General features: G+C 37.7%; 1 protein-coding gene across 3 annotated transcripts in view; it reads left to right on the top strand.

The window, feature by feature from the left end:
• The window catches only part of TBC1D32 (TBC1 domain family member 32), a 268,104-nt gene that overhangs the window by 217,929 nt on the left and 23,029 nt on the right, over positions 1-27,146 (top strand). For all 3 annotated transcript variants that reach the window (XM_049900015.1, XM_049900007.1, XM_049900000.1), the window contains one exon: positions 226-366. In XM_049900015.1, the coding sequence (XP_049755972.1) occupies positions 226-366 (141 nt within the window). The remainder of the gene's footprint in view (positions 1-225; positions 367-27,146) is intronic.

The raw sequence follows: 27,146 nt of genomic DNA, 5'->3' as shown, positions 1-27,146 counted from the left end.
GTGTATAACATGGCTGTTACCAGTATTTATTCTTTCTACAGTGTTTAACATTCTGACTTTTAAATTTACATAATTATAATATTTGCAGTAACTTGTTATGCCACCACATTAATTTTGAAGCAGCAATTCAAAGTGAAGGAAAAAGATTGAGATAAGTATGTGTCTGATTATTTTAAATTAGTTGTGTATTCGTTACTTAACTCTCAATTTTTCTTTTTTGTGCAGAGATACCTACCCGTCGACATTGTAGAATCTGGCATCCATCCAGTATATTTTTGCAGCACTCACTATATTGAAATGCTCCTGAAAGCTGAGGTGCCACTTGTGTTTTCAGCTTTCCACATGTCTGGTTTTGCCCCATCACAGGTAATCCATAATAGGCATAGTAGTTTTTCTTCAACTCCAACATCTCAGGTGTCCTTAAAGAAAATTACATTCTCATCAAATATAAGGAATATACAATAATTTCAGTACGTATCCATAACTTCGTGTGTATTTAAATCTCCAGAGTGTTTTTTCCCCCAAGTCTGTTATGTAGGTTTCCTTTATAATAAATCCTTGACATTCACAGATTTCAAGTTTAATTTCAACTCTTCAAGGGCATAGACTTTCTCAAAGTCTATGGTGTCTATGCATTTTAATAGAGACGATAATACCTGCCTCATAAGGCTAATGTAGCGCTCAAGTAAGGTAACATAGGGCAAGAATTCTCATCAACACCCTGAATGCCTGGTATGTGTGATACTGTCTTATCTAACAAGAAAGCCAGCTGATTAACCTGCGCCTTAGACTTAACGTTGTTCTGTTTTAGAATTTGATAATCCCTGTTGGAAAATGAGATAATACCAAAAACTAGACAAAAGAAAGAAAAAGCAATTATCTGTTATCAACTGCCAAAAGATCAGCATTGCTAAGCACATATACTTCTGTACTTTTTTCTTTGCACTGTATTTTCAAAGTTTATTTTAAATTTATAAATATGATAGATGATGATGTCAAATAAATTTATCTTTTTATTTACTTAGTATTTGGACATAAGCCTTTGTATGCCATAAGAAAGTCTTTGTAACCAATAATTTAAATAAAAGTCTCATAAAAGTCCTAGGCATTGAAAGTATTAATATTTGTACATTCTTGAGCAACTTGTAGGATCCATACCTGTTGCCATCGAGTCAATTGTGACTCATAGTGACTCTATAGGACAGAGTAGAACTGCCCCATTGGGTTTCCAAGGAGCAGATGATGGATTCTAACCACTGCACCACCAGGGCTCCATGTTGTTGTTAGGTGCTGTCAAGTCGCTTCCTACTAATAGTGACTGCATGTACAACAGAACAAAACACAGCCTGGTCCTGTGCCATTCTCATGATCATTGTTCTGCTTAAGTCCATTGTTGCAACCACTGTGTCAGTCCATCCCATTGAAGGTCTTCCTCTTTTTCACTGACCCTCTATTTTACCAAGCATAATATCCTTCTCCAGGGACTAGTCCCCCTGATAACATGTCCAAGGTATGTGAGATGAAGGCTCGTCATTCTTGATTCTAAGAAGCTGTACTTCTACCAAGACAAATTTGTTTCTTCTTTTGGCAGTCTGTGGTATATTCAAGATTCTAAGCCAACACCATAATTGAAATGAGTTAATTTTTCTTCGGTCTTCCTTATTCATTGCCCAGCTTTCCCATGCATATGAGGCAATTGAAAACACCATGGCTTGGGTCAGGCTCAGCGTAGTCTTCAAGGTGACATCTTTGCTTTCCAAAACTTTAAAGAAATATTTTGCAGCAGATTTGCCCAATGCAATGTATCCTTTGATTTCTTGACTGCTGCTTCCATGGGTGTTGATTGTGCATCCAACTAAAATGAAATCCTTGACAACTTCAATCTTTTCTGCATTTATCATGATGTTGCTTATTGGTCCAGCTGTGAGGATTTTTGTATTCTTTATACTGAGGTGTAATCCATACTGGAGGCTGAGAGGTCTTTGAAGTACTTCAGGTCCTCTTCACTTTCAGCAAGCAAGGTTGTGTCATCTGCATATCCCAGGTTGTTAATGACTCTTCCTCCAGTCCTGATGCCCCATTCCTCTTTATACAGTCCTGCTTCTCAGATTATTTGCTTCGCTTACAGATAGAATATGGTGAAAAGATACAACCTTGACTCACACCTGTCCTGACTTTAAACCATGAAGTATCCACTTGTTCTGTTCAAGTGACTACCTCTTGAACTATGTACAGGTTCCTCATGAGAACAATTAAGTGTTCTGGAAATTCCATTCTTCTGAATGTTACCCATAATTTGTCATGATCCACACAGTTGAATGTGTTTGCATAGTCAGTGAAACACAGGTAAACATCTTTCTGGTATTCTCTGCTTTCAGCCAGGATCCATCTGAAATCAGCAATGATATCCTTAGTTCCATGTCCTCATCTAAAACCAGCTTGAATTTCTAACAGTTCCCTGTTGAAGTACTGCTGCAACCATTTTTGAATTACCTTCATCAAAATTTTACTTGCATGTGATAGTAATGATATTGTTTGATAATCTCCACATTTGGTTCGATCACCTTTCTTTGGAATAGGCATAAATATGAAACTCTTCCAGTTGTTTGCCAGGTAGCTCTTCAATATTTCTTGTTATAGACAAGTGAGTACTCGCAGTGCGCGTCCTTTTGTTGAAACATCTCAAATGGTATTCCATCTATTCCTGTTGTTGTTGTTAGGTTCCATTTAGTTGATTCTGACTCATAGTGACCCCGTGTACCACAGAACAAAACGCTGCCCTGTCCTGCGTCATGCTCTCTATCATTGTTATGCTTAAGCCCATTGTTGCAGCCACTTTGTCAGTCCATCTCATTGAGGATCTTCTTCTTTTTCACTGACCCTGTACCTACCAAGCATGATGTTCTCCGGGTACTGATCCCTCCTGACAACATGTCCAAAGTATCTAAAACTCAGTCTTGCCATCCTAGCTTCTAAGGAGCTTTCTGGTTGTGCTTCTTCAAAGACAGAGTTGTTCATTATTTTAACAGTCCGTGATGTATTCAATATTCTTCGCCAACACCACAATTCAAAGGCATTAATTTTTCTTCGATCGTCCTCATTCATTGTTCAGCTTTCACATGCATGTGATACAACTGAAAATGCCATGGCTTGGGTCAGGCGCGGCTTAGTCTTCAAGATAGCGTCTTTGCTTTTCAACACTTTAAAGAGGTCCTTTGCAGCAGATTTGCCCAATGCAGGGCATCTTTTGATTTCTTGACTGCTGCTTCCATGGCTGTTGATTATGGATCCAAGTAAAAGGGTATCCTTGACAACGTCAGTCTTTTCTCCACTTATCATAATGTTGCTTATTGGTCCACTTGTGAGGATTTTTGTTTTCTTTATGTTGAGGTGTAATCCATACTGAAGGCTATGGTCTTTGATCTTCATTAGTAAATGCTTCAAGTCCTCTTCCATGTCAACAAGCAAGGTTCTGTCATCTGCTTTAATGCAGGTTGTTAATGAGTCTTCCTCCAATCCTGATGCCCTGTTCTTCATGTAGTCCAGCTTCTGGGATTATTTGCTCAGCATACAGATTGAGTAGGTATGGTGAAAGGATACAACCCTGATGCACTCCTTTCCTGACTTTAAATCATGCAGTATCCTCTTGTTCTTTCTGAACAACTGCCTCTTGATCTGTGTACAGGCTCCTCATGAGCACAGTTCAGTGTTCTGGAATTCCTATTCTTCACAATGTTATCCATAATTTGTTCTGATCCACACAGTCAAATGCCTTTGCATAGTCAATAAAATACAGGTAAACCTTTTTCTGGTATTCTCTGCTTTTAGCCAGGATCCTTCTGACATCAGCAGTGATATCCCTGGTTCCACATCTTCTTCTGAATCAGGCTTGAATTTCTGGCAGATCCCTGTGGATATCCTTCTGCAGCCACTATTGAATGATCTTCAGCAAAATTTTGCTTGCATGTGATATTAATGGTACTGTTCGATAATTTCTGCATTCGATTGAAACACCTTTCTTGGGAATAGGCATAAATATGGATCTCTTCAAGTCAGTTGGCCAGGTAGCTGTCTTCCAAGTTTCTTAGCATACACGAACAAGCTCTTCCAACCCTGCATCCATTTGTTGAAACATCTGAATTGATATTCTGTCAATTCTTGGAGCCTTATTTTTTGCCAGTGCCTTCAGTGCAGCTTGGAATTCTTCCTTCAGTGCCATTGGTTCCTGAACATATGCTACCTCTTGAAACGTCATCAAATTCTTTTTGGTATAATTACTCTCTGTATTCTATCCTTCCTTCTTTTGATGCTTTCTCTGTCATTTAATATTTTCACCATAGAATCCTTCACTTTTGCAACTCGAGGCTTGAATTGTTTCTTCAGTTTTTTCAGCTTGAGAAATGCCAAGCGTGTTCTTCCCTTTTGGTTTTCTATCTCCAGCTCTTTGCACATGCCATTATAATACTTTACTTTGTCTTCTTGAGCCACCCTTTGAAATCTTCTGTTCAGTTCCTTTACTTCATCACATCTTCCTTTTGCTTTAGCTGCTCGAAGTTCAAGAGCAAGTTTCAGAGTCTCTTCTGACATCCATTTTGGTCTTTTCTTTCTTTCCTGTCTTTTTAATGACCTCTTACTTTGTTCACGTATGATGTCCTTGATGTCATTCTACAACTCCTCTGGTCTTCGGTCATTAGTTTTCAACGTGTCAAATCTTTTCTTGAGATGGTCTCTAAATTCAGGTGGGATATACTTAAGGCCATACTTTGGCTCTTATGAGCTTGTTCTAATTTTCTTCATCTTCAGGTTAAACTTGCATATGAGCAGTTGATGATCTTTTCCTCAGTTAGCCATTGGCCTTGTTTTGACTGATGATATTGAGCTTTTTCCACCTGTCAGTTTGTCCTACTGTGGAGGCTTGTGTGTGCTGTGATGCTGATAGGTATGCCACAGATATTCAGATACCAGCAGGGTCACCCGTGGTGGTCAGGTTTCACCTGAGCTTTCAGACTGAGACAGACTAGGAAGAAGGACCTGGCAGTCTACTTCTGAAAAAAATTAGTCAGTGGATATCTTATGAATAGTAGTGAAACATTGTCTGATATAGCACCAGAAGATGAGCCTCTTAGGTTGAAAGTCACTAAAATGATGACTAGGGAATAGCTGCCTCCTCAAAGTAGAGTCAACTTTAATGATGTGAATGCACTCAAGCTTTTGAGACCTTCTTTTGCTGATGTGGCATACCTCAGTATGAGAAGAAACAGCTGAAAACATCCATTAATAATTGGAACGTAGAATGTACAAAGTATAAATCTAAGAAAATTGGAAATAGTCAAAAATGAAATGTGGAAGGCATAAATATCAATATCCTAGGCATTAGTGATCTGAAATGGACTGGTATTGGCCATTTTGAATCAGACATATGGTCTACTATGCTGGCAATGACAAGTTGAAGAGGTATCCTTTGCATTTATCATCAAAAAGAACATTTCAAGAATCTATCTGGAAGTACAGTGCTGTCAGTGATAGGATAATAGCCGTATGCTTACAAAGAAGACCAGTTAATACAACTGTTATTCAGATTCACACATCAACCACTAAGGCCAAAGTAGAAGAAATTAAAGACTTTTAACAACTCCTGCAGTTTGAAATTCATCAAGCGTGCAGTCAGGATGCATTGATAATTACTGGTGATTGGGATGCAAAAGTTGGAAACAAAGAAGAAGGATCAGTAGTTAGAATAATAAAAAAAAAATACATGGGCTTAATGACAGAAATGATGTCGGAGATCACATCATAGAATTTTGCAAGACCAATGACTTGTTCATTGCAAATACTTTTTTTCAACAACATGTGGACCTCGTTGGATGGAATACACAGGAACCAAACTGACTACATCTGTGGAAAGAGACAATTAAAAAAACTCAAAGGGCTCCATCCCATCCCCAGTGCCGTCAAGTTGATTCCTACTCATAGCGACCCTATAGAGCAGAGTAGAACTGCCCTATAGGATTTCCAAGGAGTGCCTGGTGGATTTGAACTTCTGACCTTTTGGCTAGCAGCCGTAGCACTTAACCATTATGCCACCAAGATTTCCAGTAGCATGTAATAATATCTAGTTTTGCTGAGGTAAAATGATGATTTAACTGAGTAGTCCCAGCCATATGTGTGCTCATCTCCGGGGTTTTGTTGAGTTCTACTCAGTGACTAGGTTAAAAAAAAAACAAACAGAGTCTCTATTTCAGTGATTATAAATGTTCATCAATTTCTATGAAAGTTCAAAGGACAATTTATTTGTGATTTAACTACTGGATGCATTGGATTCTTCATGATGATTTATTCAGAGGAAAACCATTACACAAAGACATTTTTATGGGATGTATTTGAGGACCTGGGATGATATAGCAATTTGTCCAGGGCCTTGAGTGATTCAGTCCACAACCAGTATGACCATATCAACAGCCACACATATCTCCCTCAAGTATGTAGTCCATCTTTCATTGGTGGAGGTATAGATTGTTTTTTCACTATGTTATAATTAGACAAAAATTAGTATTAATGGAGCTTAAATTTTTCTCTGTTTTAGAATTAAATCTTTAGACCAGAGTCCCAAAAGGTAGAAATACTTAATCAAAAGATATGAACATTTTTAAGGCTCTTGGCACATATTATCAAGTTGTTTTGATTTTATGCTTCTACCATAAATAGGCATAAGTAACCATAAATAACCTCCAGGTGTCTCTCAGTGTGTAACACTATGAGGACTTGATTGTTGCTGCAGTGCTGGAAGCTGTGCCAGCAGTTTTCAAATGCCAACAAGGTCACCCATGGCAAACAGGTTTCAGCTGAGTTTCCAAACTAAGACAGACTGGGAAGAAGGACCTGTTGGTCTACTTCTGAAAAGAATTAGCCAGTGAAAACCTTATGAATAGCAGCATAACATTTTGTGATATAGTGCCGGATGATGAGCTACCCAGGTTGGAAGGCACTCAAAAGACAACTGGGGAAGAGCTGACTCCTCAAAGTAGAGTCAACCTTAATGACAGGGATGGAGTCAAGCTTTCATGACCTTCATTTGCTAATGTGGCAAAACTCAAAATGAGAAAAAACAGCTGCAAACATCCATTAATAATAAGAACATGGAATGTACAAAGTATGAATCTAGGAAAATTGGAAATCATCAAAAATGAAATAGAACACATATACATTGATATCGTAGGCATTAGTGAGCTGAAATGGATTGGTTTTGGCCATTTTGAACAGGGCAATCATATGGTCTCCTATGCCGGGAATGACACCTTGAAGAGGAATGATGTTGTATTCATCATCAAAAAGAACATTTCAAGATCTATCCTGAAGTACAACGCTGTCAGTGATAGGATAATATCAATAAGCCTGCAAGGAAGACCAGTTTATGAGACTGTTATTCAAATTTACACATCAACCACTGAGGCCAAAGATGAAGAAATTGATTTTTACCAACTTCTGCAGTCTGAAATTGCTCAAACATGCAACCAGGATGCATTGATAATTACAGGTGATTGAATGTGAAAGTTGGAAACAAAGAAGAATTGGTACTTAGAAAATATGGCCTTGGTGATAAAAATGATGCCACAGACCACATGGTGGAATTTTGCAAGACCAACAACTTCTTCATTGCAAATATGAACCAACATAAATGGCGACCATACACGTGGACTTTGCCAGATTGAATACACAGGAATTGAATAGACTACACCTGTGAAAAGAGACGATGGAAAAGCTCAATATCATCAGTCAGAAAAGGCCAGGGGCCAACTGTGAAACAGACTATCAGTTCCTCATATGCAAGTTCAAGTTGAAACTGAAGAAAATTAGAAAAAGTCTACGAGAGCCAAAGTATGACCTTTAGTATATTCCACCTGGATTTAGAGACTCAAGAATAGATTTGATGTGTTGTACACTAATGACCAAGACCAGACGAATTGTGGAATGTCATCAAGGACGTCATACATTAAAAAAGCAAGAGGTCATTAAAAAGACAGGAAAGAAAGAAATGCCCAAAGGGGATATCAGAAGAGACTCTGCAACTTGCTCTTGAACATTGAGTAGCTCAAGCAAAAAGAAAGAAATGATGAAGTAAAAGAAATGAACAGAAGATTTCAAAGGGCAGCTCAAGAAGACAAAGTAAAGTATTATAATGACAAGTGCAAAGAACTGGAGATGGAAAACCAAGAGGGAAGAACATGCTTGGCATGTCTCAAGCTGAAAGAACTATTGCAATTTTAAATCCTCGAGTGGCAATAGTGAAGGATTCTACAGGCAAAACATTAAACAACACAGGAAGCATCAAAAGAAGAAGAAAGGAATACACAGAGTCATTATACCAAAAAGAATTGATCGATGTTCAGTCATTTCAGGAGGCAGCATATGATCAGGAACCGATGATACTGAAGGACGAAGTCCAAGCTACACTAAAGGCATAGATGAAAAACAAGGCTGTAGGAATTGATAGAATATCAATGGAGATGTTTCTAGAAACAGATGCAATCCTGGAAGTGCTCACTCATCTATGCCAAGAAATATGGGAGGCAGCTACCTGGTTAACCAACAGGAAGGAATCCATATTTATGCCTATTCCAAAGAAAGGTGATCCAACTGAACGAGGAAATTATCATCCAGTATCGTTAATATGACAGGCAAGTAAAATTTTGATCAAGATCATTCAAAAGCGGCTGCAACAGTATATAAACAAGGAACTGCTAGAAAGTTGAACTGGATTCAGAAGAGGACGTGGAATCAGGGATATTATTGCTGATGTCGGATGGATTCTGGCTGAAAGCTGAGAATACCAGAAAGACACTTACTGTGTTTTATTGACTATGCAAAGGCATTCAACTGTGGATCATAACAGATTATGAATAACATTTCGAAGAATGGGATTTCCAGAACACTTACTGGTGCTGATGAGGAATCTGTACACAGAACAAGAGGCAGTTGTTCCAACAGAATGAGGGGATACTGCGTGGTTTAAAGTCAGGAAAGGTGTGGGTCAGGGTTGTATCCTTTAACCACACCTACTCAATCTGTATGCTGAGCAAATAATCCCAGAAGCTGGGTTCTGAAGAGGAACGGGCCATCAAGATTAGAGGAAGATACATTAACAGCCTGCATTATGCAGATGACACAACCCTGCTTCCTGAAAGTGAAGAGGACTTGAAGCACTTACTGATGAAGATCAAAGGCTATGGTCTTCATTATGGATTACACCTCAACATAAAACAAAAATCCTCATAAGTGGACCAATAAGCAACATCATGATAACTGGAGAAAAGATGGAAGTTGTCCAGAATTTCGTTTTACTTGGATCCACAATCAACTCCCATGGAAGCAGCAGTCAAGAAATCAAAAGATTCATTGCATTGGACAAATATGCTGCAAAAGATCTCTTTAAAGTGGTCAAAAGCAAAGATGTCACCTTGAAGACTAAGGTGCGCCTGACCCAAGCCATGGTGTTTTCAGTTGCCTCCTATGCATGCAAAAGCTAGACAATGAATAAGGAAAACCAAAGAAGAATTGATGCCTTTGAATTGTGGTGTTGGTGAAGAATATTGAACATACCATGGACTGCCAAAAGAAGGAACAAATCTATCTTGGAAGAAGTACAACCAGAAATGTCCTTAGAAGCAAGGATGGCGAGACTGTGTCTCACATACTTTGGACATGTTATCAGGAGGGATCGGTCCCTGGACAAGGACATCATGCGTGGTAAAGTAGAGGGTCAGCAAAAAAGAGGAAGACCCTTGACGAGATGGATTGACACAGTGGCTGTAACAATGGGCTCAAACATAACAATTGTGGGCATGGCACAGGACTGGACAGTGTTTCATTCTGTCATATATAAGGTCAATATGAGTTGAAACCGACTCGACGACACCTAACAACGACAACAACTATTAGATTTCCTGAAGGTAATAAGAAATCCAAATATAGCAATGAATTGTATGCAGTAGAAAGGAAAATTCTTCCTTAGCCGATCCCAGGTCTTACTTTATTTGTCTAAAATACTTTTGGGAACTTTGAGCCACAAAACTTTTAACTATGTTTGGAAGCAGTTGCTTAAATATTTAGTATAAGCTCAGTAATTGATTCTATGTATTGTTCTAAGAACCCAAGCCAGGTAGCCTAAGATTTCCTTTTTGGCCATTCTAATCTTGATTAATATGATGTGTATTCACTAATACCGCCAATCATGTATGAATTCCTAGCCTATATCCTTTAAACATGAACTACAGAAGACTATGAGAGAAATATGCAGTACCTTAGGCCCCACTCTATTTAGTGATTTAAAGGAAAAATATATTTATCAAATATATATTTACCAATTTGAAACTGTGTATAAGTAGCAAATTTAGTATATAAAAGTTACATGTATTATTTCTGGGTAGTAAGATTATTTTCTTAAATTGTCCAATGTGAAAAATACCTTTTTTTTTTTTTAATGGTTCTGTATATAAGCTAAACCATTTTGTGCCTTCAGAGGTGTATATCATTGTTTTGTTGATATTATTTGCCATTTTATTGCTAATTATAAAATATGAAAACAGCTTTTAGGTAACTAAATAGTATATATGATTAATTAGTTAATTGAATAACAATTTCGTGTTCCTAAGCTTATTCACTTTGCTCTAATTAGAAGCTTTACTTTTTGAAGTTGTGCATTTTGGTCACTAAGGGATTGGCTGATTAATGAAGGATTTCTGGTCATGTTGCCAAATGAGATACACTGATCTTTAGAGTAAAAATAATGGTCCCAACTAGAGTATAAAAAATGAGTTGTAGTTAGAAGTGCATGTTTGTTGATGAGAGGTTCTTTTAAGAGTAACTGAAACTAGAAAGGACATAGAAATTTTAATGTAGATTCTTTTTTTAAATTTTTATTAGCAACAATGATCACATATCCTATCTTTTTAAATAGTTTTATTCTTTGCTAAAAAACTTAAAATAATGTATTTGACCACTGTACTGGCTTAAGAAGTACCACTTATCTTTGACAACTCAGCTCTTGTAATTCCTTCGAGTCATCATCTCAACATCATTGATTATTGTACTGTACTGTCTCAGCAAGTGGGCTAACATGGATAATCTTCTAGAAATATTCCAGATAAAGCATGCTTGGTTTTTCTTATTTGCTGCCCACCACCTCCCTCCCCTCCCCCGGCCCCAATTACAAAAGCAGGATTAAAGGAAAACTATTTTCATTTCATATTTTGGTCTCATACTGAACACTCCTTTCTTTTTGAAAATGTGAAGAATGGAGTGTTTTGTATATGACCATTTATCAAAGAAAGGGTGGGGATACAAATATGTACACACTGTGCTTAGAGAGCTGCTATGAGTTGGAATTGACTCGATGACAACAGGTTTTTTTTGTTGGTTTGTTTGGGCTTATATTAAAAACATAGAAGAATAAACAAGTAAACCCTACAAAAGCCACAACCTATATAAGGCAGAAACTTGTCAGAGAAGGAAAACTCAAATATTTTCCACTAAAACTAGGGACAGAGAAGTGATAAGACTGCACTCTGTCAAAGGCAGAAAATATGGGCAACCCAGAAAAACAAGGCAGTCCTGTCGAGTTCCGGCTCTCACAGGTTTCACTGTACCTGTTTTTTCAAGTGATTGCTTATAGGATTAGAGAAAGAAAGAATTGGAGGGGCAGGGAATATAATTTATTTTATAACTACCACCACCTATGAAATAGGCTTACCAAAAAAACAACAACAACAACAACAATCAATCCTGAATCTGAGCAAGCCTGTAGGTTTAACTGTCAATATTCAGGAAATACAAGTGACAGAAGTGCATGTTAAATAATAGCACAAGGTTGCAATCCGAGAAACCCATACTGTGGAAAACTCTACAAGACAGAGGAAGAGTTAGAGAGAGAGAACCTACAGAGTAAACTGGACTTCAGAGACATATCAGCCAGCCATACTTTGAAGCTGGGTGATGAGTCTGGTTCATTGTATTATTCCCTCTTCTTTTATATATGTTTGAAAAATTCCATAGCAAAAAATGTTAAGGAAAAAATTATGTCTGTTTGGACACATACTCTGTCCTTTGTTCTGTTAAACTCCCTGTCAGCTGATTTGCAGATCATTAATTTTATAGATAGAGAAATTATTTGCTAAATGATAAAAAAAATGTGACTTATAATTCAGCACTCTTCCAGGGGAATAGTCCTCTAGACTTTTGTCATTACGATTTAATAATTCTTGAAATATCTTGTACATATAATAATCATGTGTATCATTTCTGCCAAGTGTAGAGGACACACACACACACACACACACACACACACACATTTCAAAAGTACATGTCTCTGCTTTAGAATGTAAGATCTATGAGAACAAGTACTTAGTGTCTTTTTTTCACTTAGAAATTATACTAGTGCCTGGTATATATTAGGTGCTTGATGAATATTTGTTAAATAAGTAGGAACTTCTGTACTTTGTTATATAATAACACTTATATAGCACTTTTTACATTTTCAAAGTGCTTTCACTTGCAGTCTTTGATTTTTCCTGTCCTCACTTTCATGAGACAAATGTCATCTTCATTAATGGAAGAAAAATAGTGCACAGAAAATAATGCTTGAATATAAATAAATGCTAAAAAATTTCAACTGCATTAGAAACTATGTATAATAATGAATTATTTCTGGGGTGACTTTCTTTTAACTGGAAATCAGTAAGGCTGGGTTGACAACTAAGTCTCTCCCTACATATGTTTTGACTTCAGAAATACTAGTTTGAATCATACAACATTGGCAGTTTTAAAGGTCAGAAAAAGTTGACTATCATAATTTCACACAGTTCCCCATACAGAGCAGTAAGGTCAACTAGAAAGAAGATGGACACAAGTTGTGACCCTGCCCTCATGTTTGTGTGCTTGCCAGTCATCCTTAAAAACTGACAACTGAATGGGCTGTTGGGGATCATTTGTATTCAGTTCACTCTTTCGCTCATCCCACCTGTTTCCCTTTGTTCATTCACCCAGAGACTCTTAATTTTCATTAATGCAATATGGCCATTGGTTGATTGGCATTAGTAGCTGTAGCAAGGAACAGAGACAGAACTCTGACAGCAACACATTGATGTCTTAGAAGTAGTGCTTCTGGTAAAAGAACCACTGACTGCCTCAATACGTTTAGCCAACTAGGAGCTGGAGATATTTCTTCCTTAGTATAGCAGAGCCCCACCACGTGGATACTTCATGGACAAAGCAAATTTGGCAATGACCTCTGCATGCCAACCTACCCCTGCGCAGGTTGAGATTTGCAAAAGGAACCCGGTTAGTGTCAAGTAAAGCTGAGTCCAAGAGGAATTTAATATTCTACTGATTGATAAATACTGGACGTTCATAAATGTATCCTAATTGAATGATGGATGAGTTAAACTCATAGACACTATGAAAACACTTTAGAGCATAATAGAAGAGGAGCATTATAGATAAAAAGAAAAATCTTATCCTGAGAACAGAATTAGAATAAAAAACAGAAGAAAACATTTGACCATATGTAGTTGACATTATTGATAGTCAAAGAGAAAGCATGACCAGAAAATGAGATGAAAAATTATGCCCATAATTGCAGAAATTAAAGGACAATGCTTAATGTGAGAAACGAGGTATACAAAAGAAAAAAAAAATCAATAATATGTTGAAAGCAGTTAAGAACAGAATCAGCATACCAAAAACTTGAGTATAAAATTTTTTTTTATGTATTCAAGAATATTAAAGGAACAAAAAAAAAGGTATTTATGTATCTGTACCTATGACAAATTGAAATGAGCCACAATATCTGTCCCTACCACTACCATCATTGTTGTTGTTAGGTGCCATCTAGAAGATTCTGACTCATAGTGACCCTGTGTACCAAAGAAAGAAAGAAACACTCCCCAGTCCTATGCCATCTTCACAATTGTTGGTATGTTTGAGACTCTTATTATATAGCCACTGTGCCAGTTCATCTCGTTAAAGGACTTCCTCTTTTTCACTGACCCTCTTCTTTACCAAGTATGAGGTCCATCTCCAGAACTGGTCCCTCCTGATTACATGTTAAAGTACCTGAGATGAACTCTTAGCATCCTCCCTTCTAAGGAGCATTCTGGCTGTATTTCTTCTAAGACTGACTTGTTCATTCTTCTGGCAGTTCATGATATACTCAGTATTCCTCACCAACACCATAATTCAAAGGCATCAATTCTTCTCCAGTCTTCCTTATTCATTGTCCACCTTTTGCATGCATATGACACAATTGAAAGTACCATGGCTTGAGTCAGATGCACCTTAGCCCTCAAGCTAACATTTTTGATCTTTAACACTTGAAAGAGGTCTTCTGCAAACAATTTGCTCAATGCCTTACGTTCTTTGATTTCTTTTTTTTTAATTGTGCTTTAAGTGAAAGTTTACAAACCAAGTCAGTCTCTCACATAAAAACTTACATACACCTTGCTACATACCCCCAATTACTCTCCCCCTAATGAGACAGCCCGCCCTCTCCCTCCACTCTCTTTTTGTGTCCATTTCGCAAGCTTCTCACCCCCTCTACCCTCTCATCTATCCTCCAGGCAGGAGATGCCAACATAGTCTCAAGTGTCCACCTGATCCAAGAAGCTCACTTCTCACCAGCATACATCTCCAACCCATGGTCTAGTCCAAACCATGTCTGAAGAGTTGGCTTTGGGAATGGTTCCTGTCCTGGGCCAACAGAAGGTCTAGGGGCCATGACCACTGGAGTCCTTCCAGTCTCAGACCATTAAGTCTGGTCCTTTTATGAGAATTTGGGTTCTGCATCCCACTGCTCTCGTGCTCCCTCAAGGGTTCTCTGTTGTGTTCCCTGTGAGAGCAGTCATCGGTTGTAGCCGGGCACCATCTGTTTCTTCTGGTCTCAGGATGATGTAGTCTCTGGTTCATGCAGCCCTTTCTGTCTCTTGGGCTCGTAATTACCTTGTGTCCTTGGTTTTCTTCATTCTCCATTGATCCAGGTGGATTGAGACCAATTGATGCATCTTATTTGGCTGCTTGCTAGCATTTAAGACCCCAGAAGCCACTCTTCAAAGTGGGATGCAGAATGTTTTCTTAATAGATTTTATTATGACAATTGACTTAGATGTCCCCTGAAATGATGGTCCCCAAACCCCTGCCCCTGCTACACTGGCCTTCGAAGCATTCAGTTTATTCAGGAAACTTCTTTGCTTTTGGTTTAGTCCAGTTGTGCTGACCTCCCCTATATTGTGTGCTGTCTTTCCCTTCACCTAAAGTAGTTCTTCTACCATCTAATTAGTGAATACCCATCTCCCACCCTCCCTCCCTCCCTCCTCTCTTAACCGCAAAAGAATGTTTTCTTCTCAGTTTAAACTATATCTCAAGTTCTTCTAATAGTGGTCTTATACAATATTTGTCCTTTTGCAACTAATTTCACTCAGCATAATGCCTTCCAGGTTCCTCCATGTTATGAAATGTTTCACAGATTCCTCACTGTTCTTTATCGATGTGTAGTATTCCATTGTGTGAATATACCATAATTTATTTATCCATTCATCCGTTGATGGGCACCTTGGTTGCTTTCATGTTTTTGCTATTGTAAACAGTGCTGCAATAAACATGGGTTTGCATATATCAGTTTGTGTGAAGGCTTTTATTTCTCTAGGATATATTCTGAGGAGTGGGATTGCTGGATCATATGGTAGTTCTATTTCTAGCTTTCTAAGGAAGTGCCAAATCGATTTCCAAAGTGGTTGTACCATTTGACATTCCCACCACCAGTGTATAAATGTTCCAGTCTCTCCACTGTTTATTATTTTGTGTTTTTTGGATGAATGCCAGCCTTGTTGGAGTGAGATGAAATCTCATTGTAGTTTTGATCTGCATTTCTCTAATGCCTAATGATCATGAACATTTCCTCATGTATCTGTTAGCTACCTGAATGTCTTCTTTAGTGAAGTGTCTATTCATATCTTTTGCCCATTTTTTAATAGGGTTATTTGTCTTTTTGTAGTTGAGTTTTTGCAGAATCATATGGAATTTAGAGATCAGGCACTGATCAGAAATGTCATAGCTAAAAACTTTTTCCCAGTCTGTAGGTAGTCTTTTTACTCTTTTGGTGAAGCCTTTGGATGACCATAGGTGTTTGATTTTTAGGAACTCCAATTATCTGGTTTTTCTTCTGCATTCTTAATAATGTTTTGTATACTGTTTATGCCATGTGTTAGGGCTCCTGATGTTGTCCCTATTTTTTCTCCCATGATCTTTATCTTTTCAGATTTTATATTTAGGTCTTTGATCCATTTTGAGCTTGTTCTTGTGCATGGAGTGAGGTATGGGTCTTGTTTCATTTTTTTGCAGATGGATATCCAGTTATGCCAGCACCATTTGTTAAAAAGGCTGTCTTTTCCCCCATTTAACTTTTTGGGGGCCTTTGTCAAATATCAACTGCTCATATGTGGATGGATTTATGTCTGGATTCTCAATTCTGTTCCATTGGTCTATGTGTCTGTTGTTGTACCAGCCTAATTGCTCTGGCTAGGACCTCCAACACAATGTTGAATAAGAGCGGTGATAAAGGTCATTCTTGTCTGGTTCCCCATCTCAGTGGGAATGCTTTCAGGCTCTCTCCATTTAGGGTGATGTTGGCTGTTGGTTTTGTATAAATGCCCTTTATTATGCTGAGGAATTTTCCTTCCATTCCTATTTTGCTAAGAGTTTTTATCATGAATGGGTGTTGAATTTTGTCAAATGCCTTTTCTGCCTCAATCAATAAAATCGTGTGAATTCTTGTCTTTTGTTTTATTTATGTGGTGGATTATATTAATTGTTTTTTCTAATTTTGAACCATCCCTGCATACCTGGTATTTTTCCCACTTGGTCATGGTGAATTATTTTTTTGATATGTTGTTGAATTCTATTGGCTAGAATTTTGTTGAGGATTTTTGCGTCTACGTTCGTGAGGGATATAGGTCTATAATTTTCTTTTCTTGTGGTATCTTTATCTGCTTTTGGTATCAGGAATATGGTGGTTTCATAGAATGAGTTGGTTAGTAGTCCATCCTTTTCTATGCTCTGAAATACCTTTAGTAGTACTGGTGTTAACTCTTCTCCAAAAGTTTGGTAGAACTCTGCAGTGAAGCCATCTGGACCAGGGCTTTTTTTTTTTGTTGGGAGTTTTTTGATTACCTTTTCAATCTCTTCTTTTGTTATGGGTCTATTTAGTTGTTCTACCTCTGTTTGTGTTAGTTTAGGTAGGTAGTGTGTTTCTAGGAATTCATCCATTTCTTCTAGGTTTTCAAATTTCTTTGAGTATAGTTTTTCATAGTGATGTGATATGATTCTTTTAATTTCAGTTGGGTATGTTGTAATATCGCCCATCTCATTTCTTATTTGGGTTATTTGCTTCCTCTCCTGTTTTTCTTTTGTCAGCTTGTCCAGTGGTTTATCAATTTTGTTGGTTTTTTCAAAAAAACAGCTTTTGGTCTTGTTAATTCTTTCAATTGTTTTTCTGTTTTCTATTTCTTTAGTTCAGCTCTAACTTTTATTATTTGTTGTCTTCTGGTGCCTGTGAGGTTTTTTTTGTTGTTGTTGTTTTTGTTTTTTTGCTCTCTTTCTATTTCTTCAGGTTACAGGGATAATTCTTTGATTTTGGCCCTTTCTTCTTTTTGGATGTGTGCATTTATTGATATAAATATTGGCTCTGAGCACTGCTTTTGCTGTGTCCCAAAGGTTCTGATAGGAAGTGTTTTCATTCTCATTGGATTCTATGAATTTCTTTGTTCCATCCTTAATGTCTTCTGTAATCCAGTCTTTTTTGAGCAGGGTATTGTTCAGTTTCCAAGTGTTTGATTTCTTCTCCCTGCTTTTACTGTTATTGATTTCCACTTTTATGGCCTTATGATCAGAAAAGATGCTTTGTAATATTTCAATGTTTTGGATTCTGCTAAGGCTTGCTTTATGACCTAATATGTGGTCTCTTCTAGAGAATGTTCCATGTGCACTAGAAAAGAAAGTATAGTTGGTTGCTGTTGGGTGGAGTGTTCTGTATATGGGAGAACTACGAGGTCAAGTTGGTTGATTGTGGCATTTAGACCTTCCGTGTCTTTATTGAGCTTCTTTCTGGATGTCCTGTCCTTCACCGAAAGTGGTGTGTTGAAGTCTTCTACTCTTATTGTGGAGCTATCTCACTTTTCAATGCTGATAGAGTTTGTTTTATGTATCTTGCAGCCCTGATATTGGGTGAATAAATATTTAATATGGTTATATCTTCTTGGCGTATTGTCCCTTTAATCATTATATGGTGTCGTTCCTTATCCTTTCTGATGGATTTAACTTTAAAGTCTATTTTGTCAGAAATTAGTATTGCCACTCCTGCTCTTTTTTTGATTGTTGTTTGTTTGATGTATTTTTTTCCATCCTTTGAGTTTTAGTTTTTTTGTGTCTCTAAGTCTAAGGTGTGTCTCTTGTAGGCAACATATAGATGGATCTTTTTTTTAATCCATTCTGCCACTCTCTGTCTCTGTATTGGTACATTTAGTCCATTTACATTCAGGGTATTTATGGATAGGTATGAATTTAGTGCTATCATTTTGATGTCTTTTTTTGTGTGTTGTTGGCAGTTTCTTTCCCCACTTAATTTTATGTGCTGAGTAGATTATATATTGCCCTTTCCTCATATTTGTTGTTGTTGATTTTGTTTCTGCTGAGTATTTTTTCTTGTATTTTATTTTGATGAGTAGGATAGTTTGTCTCCTTTGTGGTTACCTTATTATTTACCCCTATTTTTCTGAATTTTTTTTTCTTTGTATCACCGTATCTTCCTCTCCATATGGAAGGTTTATGATTACATATCTTCGTCCCTCTTTATTATTTTAATGTTGTTTTCTTTTATATAATAACATCGCTGTTACGCTGTTTTGAGCTTTTTTTTTTTTTATAATCTTGCTTTGTTTTTTTGGATTTCCCTGTCTGGGTTGACTTCTGGTGGCTCTGTCTAGTGTTCTAGTCTTGGGTTGATACCTGATATTATTGATTTCCTAACTAAAGAACTCCCTTTAGTATTTCTTTTAGTTTTGGTTTGGTTTTTACGAATTCCTTAAAGTTATGTTTATATGGAAATATCTTAATTTCACTTTCCTATTTAAGAGACAGTTTTGCTAGATATATGATTCTTGGCAGGCAATTTTTTCCCTTCAATTTTTAAAATATGTCATCCCATTGCCTTCTTGCCTGCATGGTTTCTGCCGAGTAGTCCGAGCTTATTCTTATTGTTTCTTCTCTGTAGGTGACTTTTCATTTATCCCTTGCTGCTCTTATAATTCTCTCTTTATCTTTGGTTTTGGCCAGTTTGATTATAATATGTCTTGGTGACTTTAAGATCTACCTTATGTGGAGTTCGATGAACATCTTGGGTAGATACCTTCTCATCTTTCACGATATCAGGGAAGCTTTCTGCCAACAAATCTTCAACAATTCTTTCTGTATTTTCTGTTATCCCTCCCTGTTCTGATACTCCAATCACTCGTAGGTTATTTCTCTTGATAGAATTCCAGATGATTCTTAAGCTTTCTTCATTTTTTAAAATTTTTTTATCTGATTTTTCTTCAAATATATTAGTGCCAAGTGATTTATCTTCGAGTTCAGAAATTCTGGCTTCTTTTGCTCAGTTCTGCTCCTCTGACTTTCTATCGAGTTGTCTACTTCTGTAATTTTATTGTTAATCTTCTGAATTTCTGATTGCTGTCTGTGGATTTTTTCTAGCTTATTAAACTTTTCGTTATGTTCCTGAATAATCTTTCTAATTTCTTCAATTGCTTTATCTGTGTGTTCCTTGGCTTGTTCTGCGTATTGTCTCCTTTCCTTCCTGATGTCTTGAAGGGTTCTGTATTTTAAACTTTTGTATGCTGCATCTGGTAATTCCAAGAATGCATATTCATCTAGAGGATCTGTGGATTCTTTGTTTGAGACCCTGTTTAGGTGATCATGGTTTGTCTCTTTATGTGACTTGATATTGACTGTTGTGTCTGAGCCATCAATAAGTTACTGTATTAGTTTATGCTTGTTTACTATGTCGTAGCTTCTTGCTTTGTTTTGCTTTAGTATACCCCTATGGGTTGCTTGAGTGAGCTAGCTTGATTATTTTCGCCTTTGAAGCTCTGACGTCCTGTCACCAGATGGCTAGAGCTGTTATCAGGTATACCAGTCTAGGGGTCCATTCAGCTTTCTTGTATGAATTCAGCTCAGGTTTCCAGGTAGCTGATCATCAAGTGTGTGTTACAGGCTGTGTCCTACAGTCTTAAAGGTGCAGGGGTGATGGGCGTATATACTGTATCTGATTGCAGCATGGGGTCACACTCTGAACACTGCAGGGGGCTGAGAACTGACCCCCTAGTGGCTCTGAGGAAAGCACGTCCCTAGACCCTGCAGGTGGGTGGGTTGTACAGACAGACCATGGGCACCCAAAGTTTTTGGTTGTAAGGACTGGGAGGTACCCGTTATATTTGGACCCATGTCACAGGTGGCTGGGTGACCTGAGTGGAGCTACCAGTCCTTAGGTCCCTCATGTGGTAGGTGAGGACTTTGTTTAATAGGCAAAGCAATGTCAAACATCAAACACCCACCTCTCCACCACAGAGCTGAAATGGTTGGAAATGGTTGGAAATGGGAAAGGTACTCAAAGTCCACGGACGTTTATGCCTGGACAGGAGCTGCTTCTGTCCTGAGCTCCCCCGGTTAGTGGAGCTAGCAAATTATCTTTTCCCCCAAATGCAAATTTTTTCCTTCCCCAAGGCCAGGAGGTTGCTTCTAGGTGCTCAACAGTGCCTATCTCAGGCCCAGGGAATTCAACCACTGAAGCCAGTTTGTGGGTGGGGGGGGGTGCGTTAAAATATACACAAGTACTTAGGTTTTGCCGTGAGCGCCATTCTCCTCAGATTCCGGAGGTGTGAGTAGGCTGTGTGGCTGGCTGCTTCTCCCTGAGGAAACTGCGGCCGAATGCTAGTACCAGCCCGCCATCGCTGTGCCTCTGGGAGTGGTGCCTGAGGGCTCCCCGGGATTCAGGTCTGGTAACTCCTCTCCGCTTTTGAACAGTCTCTTCCTCCCCCTGCCCTTAGTTCATTTTCTAAGCTTGCCTTTGAAGCTTCAGGCTCCAAGCTTGTCACAAATACACTCGTTTGACTTGTTTTTTCGGGTCTTTGTTGTAAAGAGGGCTCGCCGGAAGCGTCTGTCTATTCTGCCATCTTGGCTCCACCTCTCCATTTTTTGATTTCTTGACTGCTGCTTCCATGGGTGTTGATTGTGGATCCACTTAAAATGAAATCCTTTACAACTTCAATCTTTTCTCCGTTTATCATGATGTTGGTTACTGGTCCAGGTGTGAGAATTTTTGTTTTCTTTCCTCTTTTTTTTTTATTATTGTGCTTTACATGAAGGTGTACAGGACAAACTAGCTCCTCATTAAACAGTTAGTACACATATTGTTTTATAACATTGGCTACAACCCCACAACATGTCAACACTCCCCCATCTCAGCCTTGGGTTCCATGTTACCAGCTTTCCTGTCCCCTCCTGCCTTCTAGTCCTTGTTCCTGGGCTGGTATGCCCCTTCAGTCTCATTTTGTTTCATGGGTTTGTCTAATCTTTGGCTGAAGGATGAACCTCAGGAGTGACTTCATTACTGAGCTAAAGGAATGTCCGGGGGCGATAAACTTGGGATTTCTCCAGTCTCTATCAGGCCATTAAGTCTGATTTTTTTTTTTTTTTTTAATGAGTTAGAATTTTTTTCTCCATTTTTCTCAAAATGTGTCTCGTACTCTCTGTTGTGATCCCTGTCAGAACAGTAGGTGGTGGTAGCTGGGGACCATCTAGATGTGCTGGACTCAGTCTGGTGCAGGCTGGGGTAGTTGTAGTCCATTAGTCCTTTGGACTCATCTTCCTCTTGTATCTTACATTTTCTGTATCCTCCCTTGGTCCTGACGGGGTGAGAGCAGTGGAGTATCTTAACTTAGATGGCCAATCACAGAATTTTAAGACCCAAGATGCTACTCACCAAAGTAGAATGTAGAACCTTTTCTTTATGAGCTATGTTATCCCAATTGAGCTAGATGTTCCTGGAGACCATGGTCCCCACAACCCTCAGCCTAGCAATTCCGTCCGTCAGGGAGTTTGGATGTGTCTATGGAGCTTTCATGACCTTGCCTCGGACAAGTTATGCCGGCTTCCCCAGTATCGTGTACTGTCTTACCCTTCGCCAAAGTTACCACTTAGCTATTGTCTATTTAGTGTTTTTCCATCCCTACCCCTCTCCTCCCTTGTAACTATCAAAGAGTGTTTCTTTTTGTGTGTAAATCTTTTCATGAGTTTTTACAGTCGTGGTCTCATAAAATATTTGTCCTTCTGTGGTTGACTTATTTCACTCAACATAATGCCTCCAGATTCATCCATGTTATGAGATGTTTCAAAGATTGATCGTTGTTCTTTACCGTTGTGTAGTACTCCATTGTGTGTGTGTGTGCCATAGTTTGTTTATCCATTCATCTGTCAATGGACATCTAGGTTGTTTCCGTCTTTCTGCTATTGTGAACAGTGCTGCAGTGAACATGGGTATGCATATATCTATTCATGTGATGACGCTTATCCTCTAGGATATATTCCTAGGAGTAGGATTTCTGGATCATATGGTATTTCTATTTCTGGCTTTCTAAAGAAGCGCCATATCATTTTCCTAAATGGTTGTATCATTTTGCATCCCCACCAGCAGTGTGTAAGAGTTCCAGTCTCCCCACAGCCTATCCAGTAATGCTAGGGTAACATGATATCTCACTATGGTTTTAATTTGCGTTTCTCTAATGGCTAGTGATCATGAGCATTTCCTCATGTGTCTGTTGGCTGCTTGAGTGTCTTCTTTGGTGAAATGTCTGTTATTTCCTTTGTCCATTTTTTAAATGGCTTGTCTTTTTATTGTAGAGGTGTTGGATTTTCTTGTATATTTTAGATCAGAAATTTGTCTGATTTGTAATAGCCAAAATTTTTTTCCCAGTCTGTAAGTTATCTTTTACTCTTTTAGTGAAGTCTTTTGATGAGCATAAGTGTTTAATTTTTAGAAGATTCCAGTTACCTAGCTTATCTTTTGTAGTTTGTGTGTTGTTGGTTATGGTTTGTATCCTGTTTATACCGTGTATTAGGACCTCTAGTGTTGATCCTATTTTTTCTTCTATGAACTTTATAGTTTTTGGTTTTAATTTAGGTCTTGATCTATTTTGAATTAGTTTTTGTATTTGGTGTGAGGTATGGGCTGTGTTTTATTTTTTTGCAGATGGATATCCAGTTTTACCACCACCATTTGTTAAAAAGACTTTCTTTTTCCCATTTGATGGACTTGGGCTCTTGTCAGAGATCAAGTGACCGTATGTGGATGGATTTACATCTGGGTTCTCAGTTCTGTTCCATTGGTCAATGTACCTTCCATGGTACCAGTATCAGCCTGTTTTGAGTACTGTAGCTGTATAGTACGTTCTGAGGTCAGGTAGTGCGAGTCCTCCTACTTTATTCTTCAGTGGTGCTTTCCTTATCTGGGACCCCTTCCCTTTCCATATAAAGTTAATGATTAGTTTTTTCCATCTCTTTAAAGAATGTCATTGGTGTTTGGGCCGGGATTGCATTGTATTTGTAAATTGCTTTGGGTAGAATTATCATTTTTACAATGTTGAGTCTACCTATCCATGAGCATGGTATGTTTTTCCATTTATATAGATCTCTTCTGGTTTCTTGCAGTAGCGTTTTGTAGTTTTCTTTGCATAGGTCCTTTACATTCCTAGTTAGATTTATTCCTAAATATTTTATTGTTTGAAGGGCTGTTATAAATGGTATTTTTTTCATGATTCCCTTTTCATCATTCTCTTTATTGGTGTATAGGAATCTGATTTTTGTATGTATATCTTGTATCCTGGTACTCTGCTGAATGTTTCTATTAGTTCCAGTAGTTTTCTCATGATGTCTTTTGGGTTTTCAATGTCTACTATCATATTGTCTGCTAATAGGGACAGTTTTACTTCTTCATTACAATTTGAATGCCCTTTATTTCTTTGTCTTGCCTTACTCTAGCTAGGGCTTCCAGCACAACGTTAAATAGGAATGGTGATAAAGGCCATGATTGTCTTTTTCCTGTTCTCAAGAGGAATATTTTCAGCCTCTCTCTGTTAAGAATGATGTTGGGCATTGGTTTTACATAAATGCTCTTTATTATGTCGAGGAATTTCCCTTCTATACCTATTTTGAGAGTTTTTATCAGGGATGGGTGTTGGACTTTGTCAAATGCCTTTTCTGCATCAATTGAGATGATCATGTGATTCTTTTATTTATGTGGTGGAATACGCTGATTGATTTTTTAATGTTGAACCATCCTTGCATACCTCTTATGAATCCTACGTGGCCACGGTGTATTATTTTTTTAATATGATGTGGAATTCTATTGGCTGGAATTTTGTTGAGAATTTTTGCATCTATATTCATGAGATATTGCTCTATAATTTTTTTTTTTTTTTTTTGTGGCGGCTTTGCCTGGTTTTGGTATCAGGGTTATGCTGGCTTCATAGAATGAATTTGGAAGTATGACTTTGTTTTCTATGTTTTGAAATAGTTTGCGTAGTATTGGTGTAAACTCTTCTCTGAATGTTTGGTAGAATTCTCCAATGAAGCCGTCTGGGCCAGGGATTTTTTTTTGTTGGGAGCTTTTTTTTTTCCCCCTTATCTTTTCAATCTTGTCTCTTGTTATGAGTCTGTTCAGATTTTTGGCATCATTTTGTCTTACTTTCGGTACATACTGTGTTTCTAGAAATTTGTCCATTTCCTCTAGGGTTTCAAATTTGTTGGAGTATAGTTTTTCATAATATTCTGTTATGATCCTTTTTATTTCAGTTGGGTCTGTCATAATGTCCGCCATTTCATTTCTTATTTGGGTTATTTATGTCCTCTCGTGTTTTTCTTTTGTCAGTTTGGCCAGTGGTTTGTCAATTTTGTTGATCCTTTCTAAGAACCAACTTTTGGGTTTGTTGATTCTATTGTTTTTCTATTCTCTATTTCATTTATTTCTGCTCTGATCTTTATTATTTCCTTTCTTCTAGTGGCCGTGGGCTTCTTTTGCTGTTCTCTGTTTGTTCAAGTTCTGTGGCTAATGTTTTGATATTGTCCCTTTCTTCTTTTTTGATGTATGCATCTGTTGCTATAAATTGACCTCTGAGGACTGCCTTTGCTGTGTCCCAAAGGTTTTGGTATGATGTGCTTTTATTCTTTTTTTATTCTAGAAATATTTTGATTCCATCTCTGATTTCTTCTATTAGCCAGTGGTTTTTAAGCGGGGTGTTACTCAGTTTCCATGTAATTGATTTTTTTTCCTTGCTCTTCCTGTTAATTTCTACTTTAATGGCGTTGTGGTCAGAGAACATACTTTGTATTATGTCAGTGTTTTGGATTTTGTTGAGGGTTACTCTGTGACCTAAGATGTCTATTCTGGAGAATGTTCCATGTGCATTGGAAAAGAATGTGTACTTTGCAGCTGTTGAGTGTAGTGTTCTATATATGCCTAAGAGGTCAAGTCGGCTGGTTGTGCCCTTTAGCTTTCTGTGTCTTTGTTGAGTTTCTTTCTAGATATCCTGTGCTTTAATGAGAGTGGTGTGTTGAAGTCTTGTACTATTATTGTGGAACTGTCAATTTCTCTTCTCTGTCCTGTTAGAGTTTCCTTTATGTGTTTTGGAGTCCTGTCATTGGGTGCGTAGATGTTCATTATGGTTAAGTCTTCATGATATATTGTGCCTTTAATCATTATATAGTACCATTCTTTGTCTTTTATGGTGGATTTTGTTTTAAAGTTTGTTTTATCTGAGATTGGTATTGCCACTTCTGCTCTTTTTTGGTAGCTGTTTGCTTGATCTATTTTTCCATCCTTTGATTTTTAATAGATTTACGTTTTTGTTTCTAAGATGTGTCTGTAGGCAGCATATTGATGGATTCTGTTTTTTTAATCCATTCTGTTACTCTGTGTCTCTTTATGGGTGCATTTAGGCCTTTTACGTTCAGTGTAGTTGTTGATAGGTACGAGTTTATTGCTGTCATTTTGTGGTGCTAAAATTTTCTTTGTTCCTCTTACTCTCCTGTGCTGAGTTCCTTTTGTTTGTGGATTTCTTTTTCATTTCTTTTTTGTAGATTTTGTTTTTATTGAGATTTTATTTTTTTCTTCTTTATTTTGATGAGTAGGTTTGTTAACTTTCTTTTTGGTTACCTTGAAATTTACCCTTATCTTCCTAGGTTTGAACCAGTCTGTTATTACTTGGTATCACCTTGCCTTCCTCTCCATTATAAAGTTCTATATCTATACTGTTTATTCCCTCTTTTATTGTTCTGACATTGTTGTCATTTATAGATTAACCTCTCTGGTTCCCTGTTGCAATGCTTTTGGTTTTGGATATCCTTGAGAGTTCATTTCCTAGGTTGGTATCTGGCTGGTACAGTCTTGCCTCCTAGATTCAGGCTATTGTCTGATGTTGTTTGTTCTCAGACCAAAGGACTCCCTTTAATAATTCTTGTAAGTTTGGTTTTGTTTTTACATATTCTCTTAATTTCTGTTTATCTGGAAATGTCCCAATTTCACCATCAGATTTCAACAAGAGTTTTGCAGGATATAATTATTCTTGGTTGGCAATTTTTTTCTTTTAAGATTTTATATATGTTTTCCCATTATCTTCTTGCCTGCAGTATTTCTGCTGAATAATCAGAGCTTAGTCTTATTGCTTTCCCTCTGTATGTGACTCTTCATTTTTCTCAAGCTGTGCTGAGGATTCTTTCTTGTCTTCAGTTTTAGTGAGTGTGATTATGATGTCTTGGTGATTTTCTTTTGTTGTATATCCTATATGGGGTTTGTAGAGCTTCTTGGACAGTCAGCTTTTCATCTTTTGTGATATTAGGGAAGTTTTCAGTCAGCAGTTTTTCAACGATCCTCTCTGTGTTTTCCATTTTCTTCCCCTGTCCTAAAACTCTTATAGCTCAAATTTTTCTTTTGAATGTATTGCACATCATTCTCAGTGTTTCTTCATTTTTCTTCTTTTTTTTTCTGATTTTTCCTCAAA

The sequence above is a fragment of the Elephas maximus genome, chromosome 1 (genome assembly GCF_024166365.1).
Source record: "Elephas maximus indicus isolate mEleMax1 chromosome 1, mEleMax1 primary haplotype, whole genome shotgun sequence".
NCBI classification, from domain to species: Eukaryota; Metazoa; Chordata; class Mammalia; order Proboscidea; family Elephantidae; genus Elephas; species Elephas maximus.
Note: the sequence above shows the minus strand (reverse complement) of the source record. Positions and strands in the feature narration are given on the sequence as shown.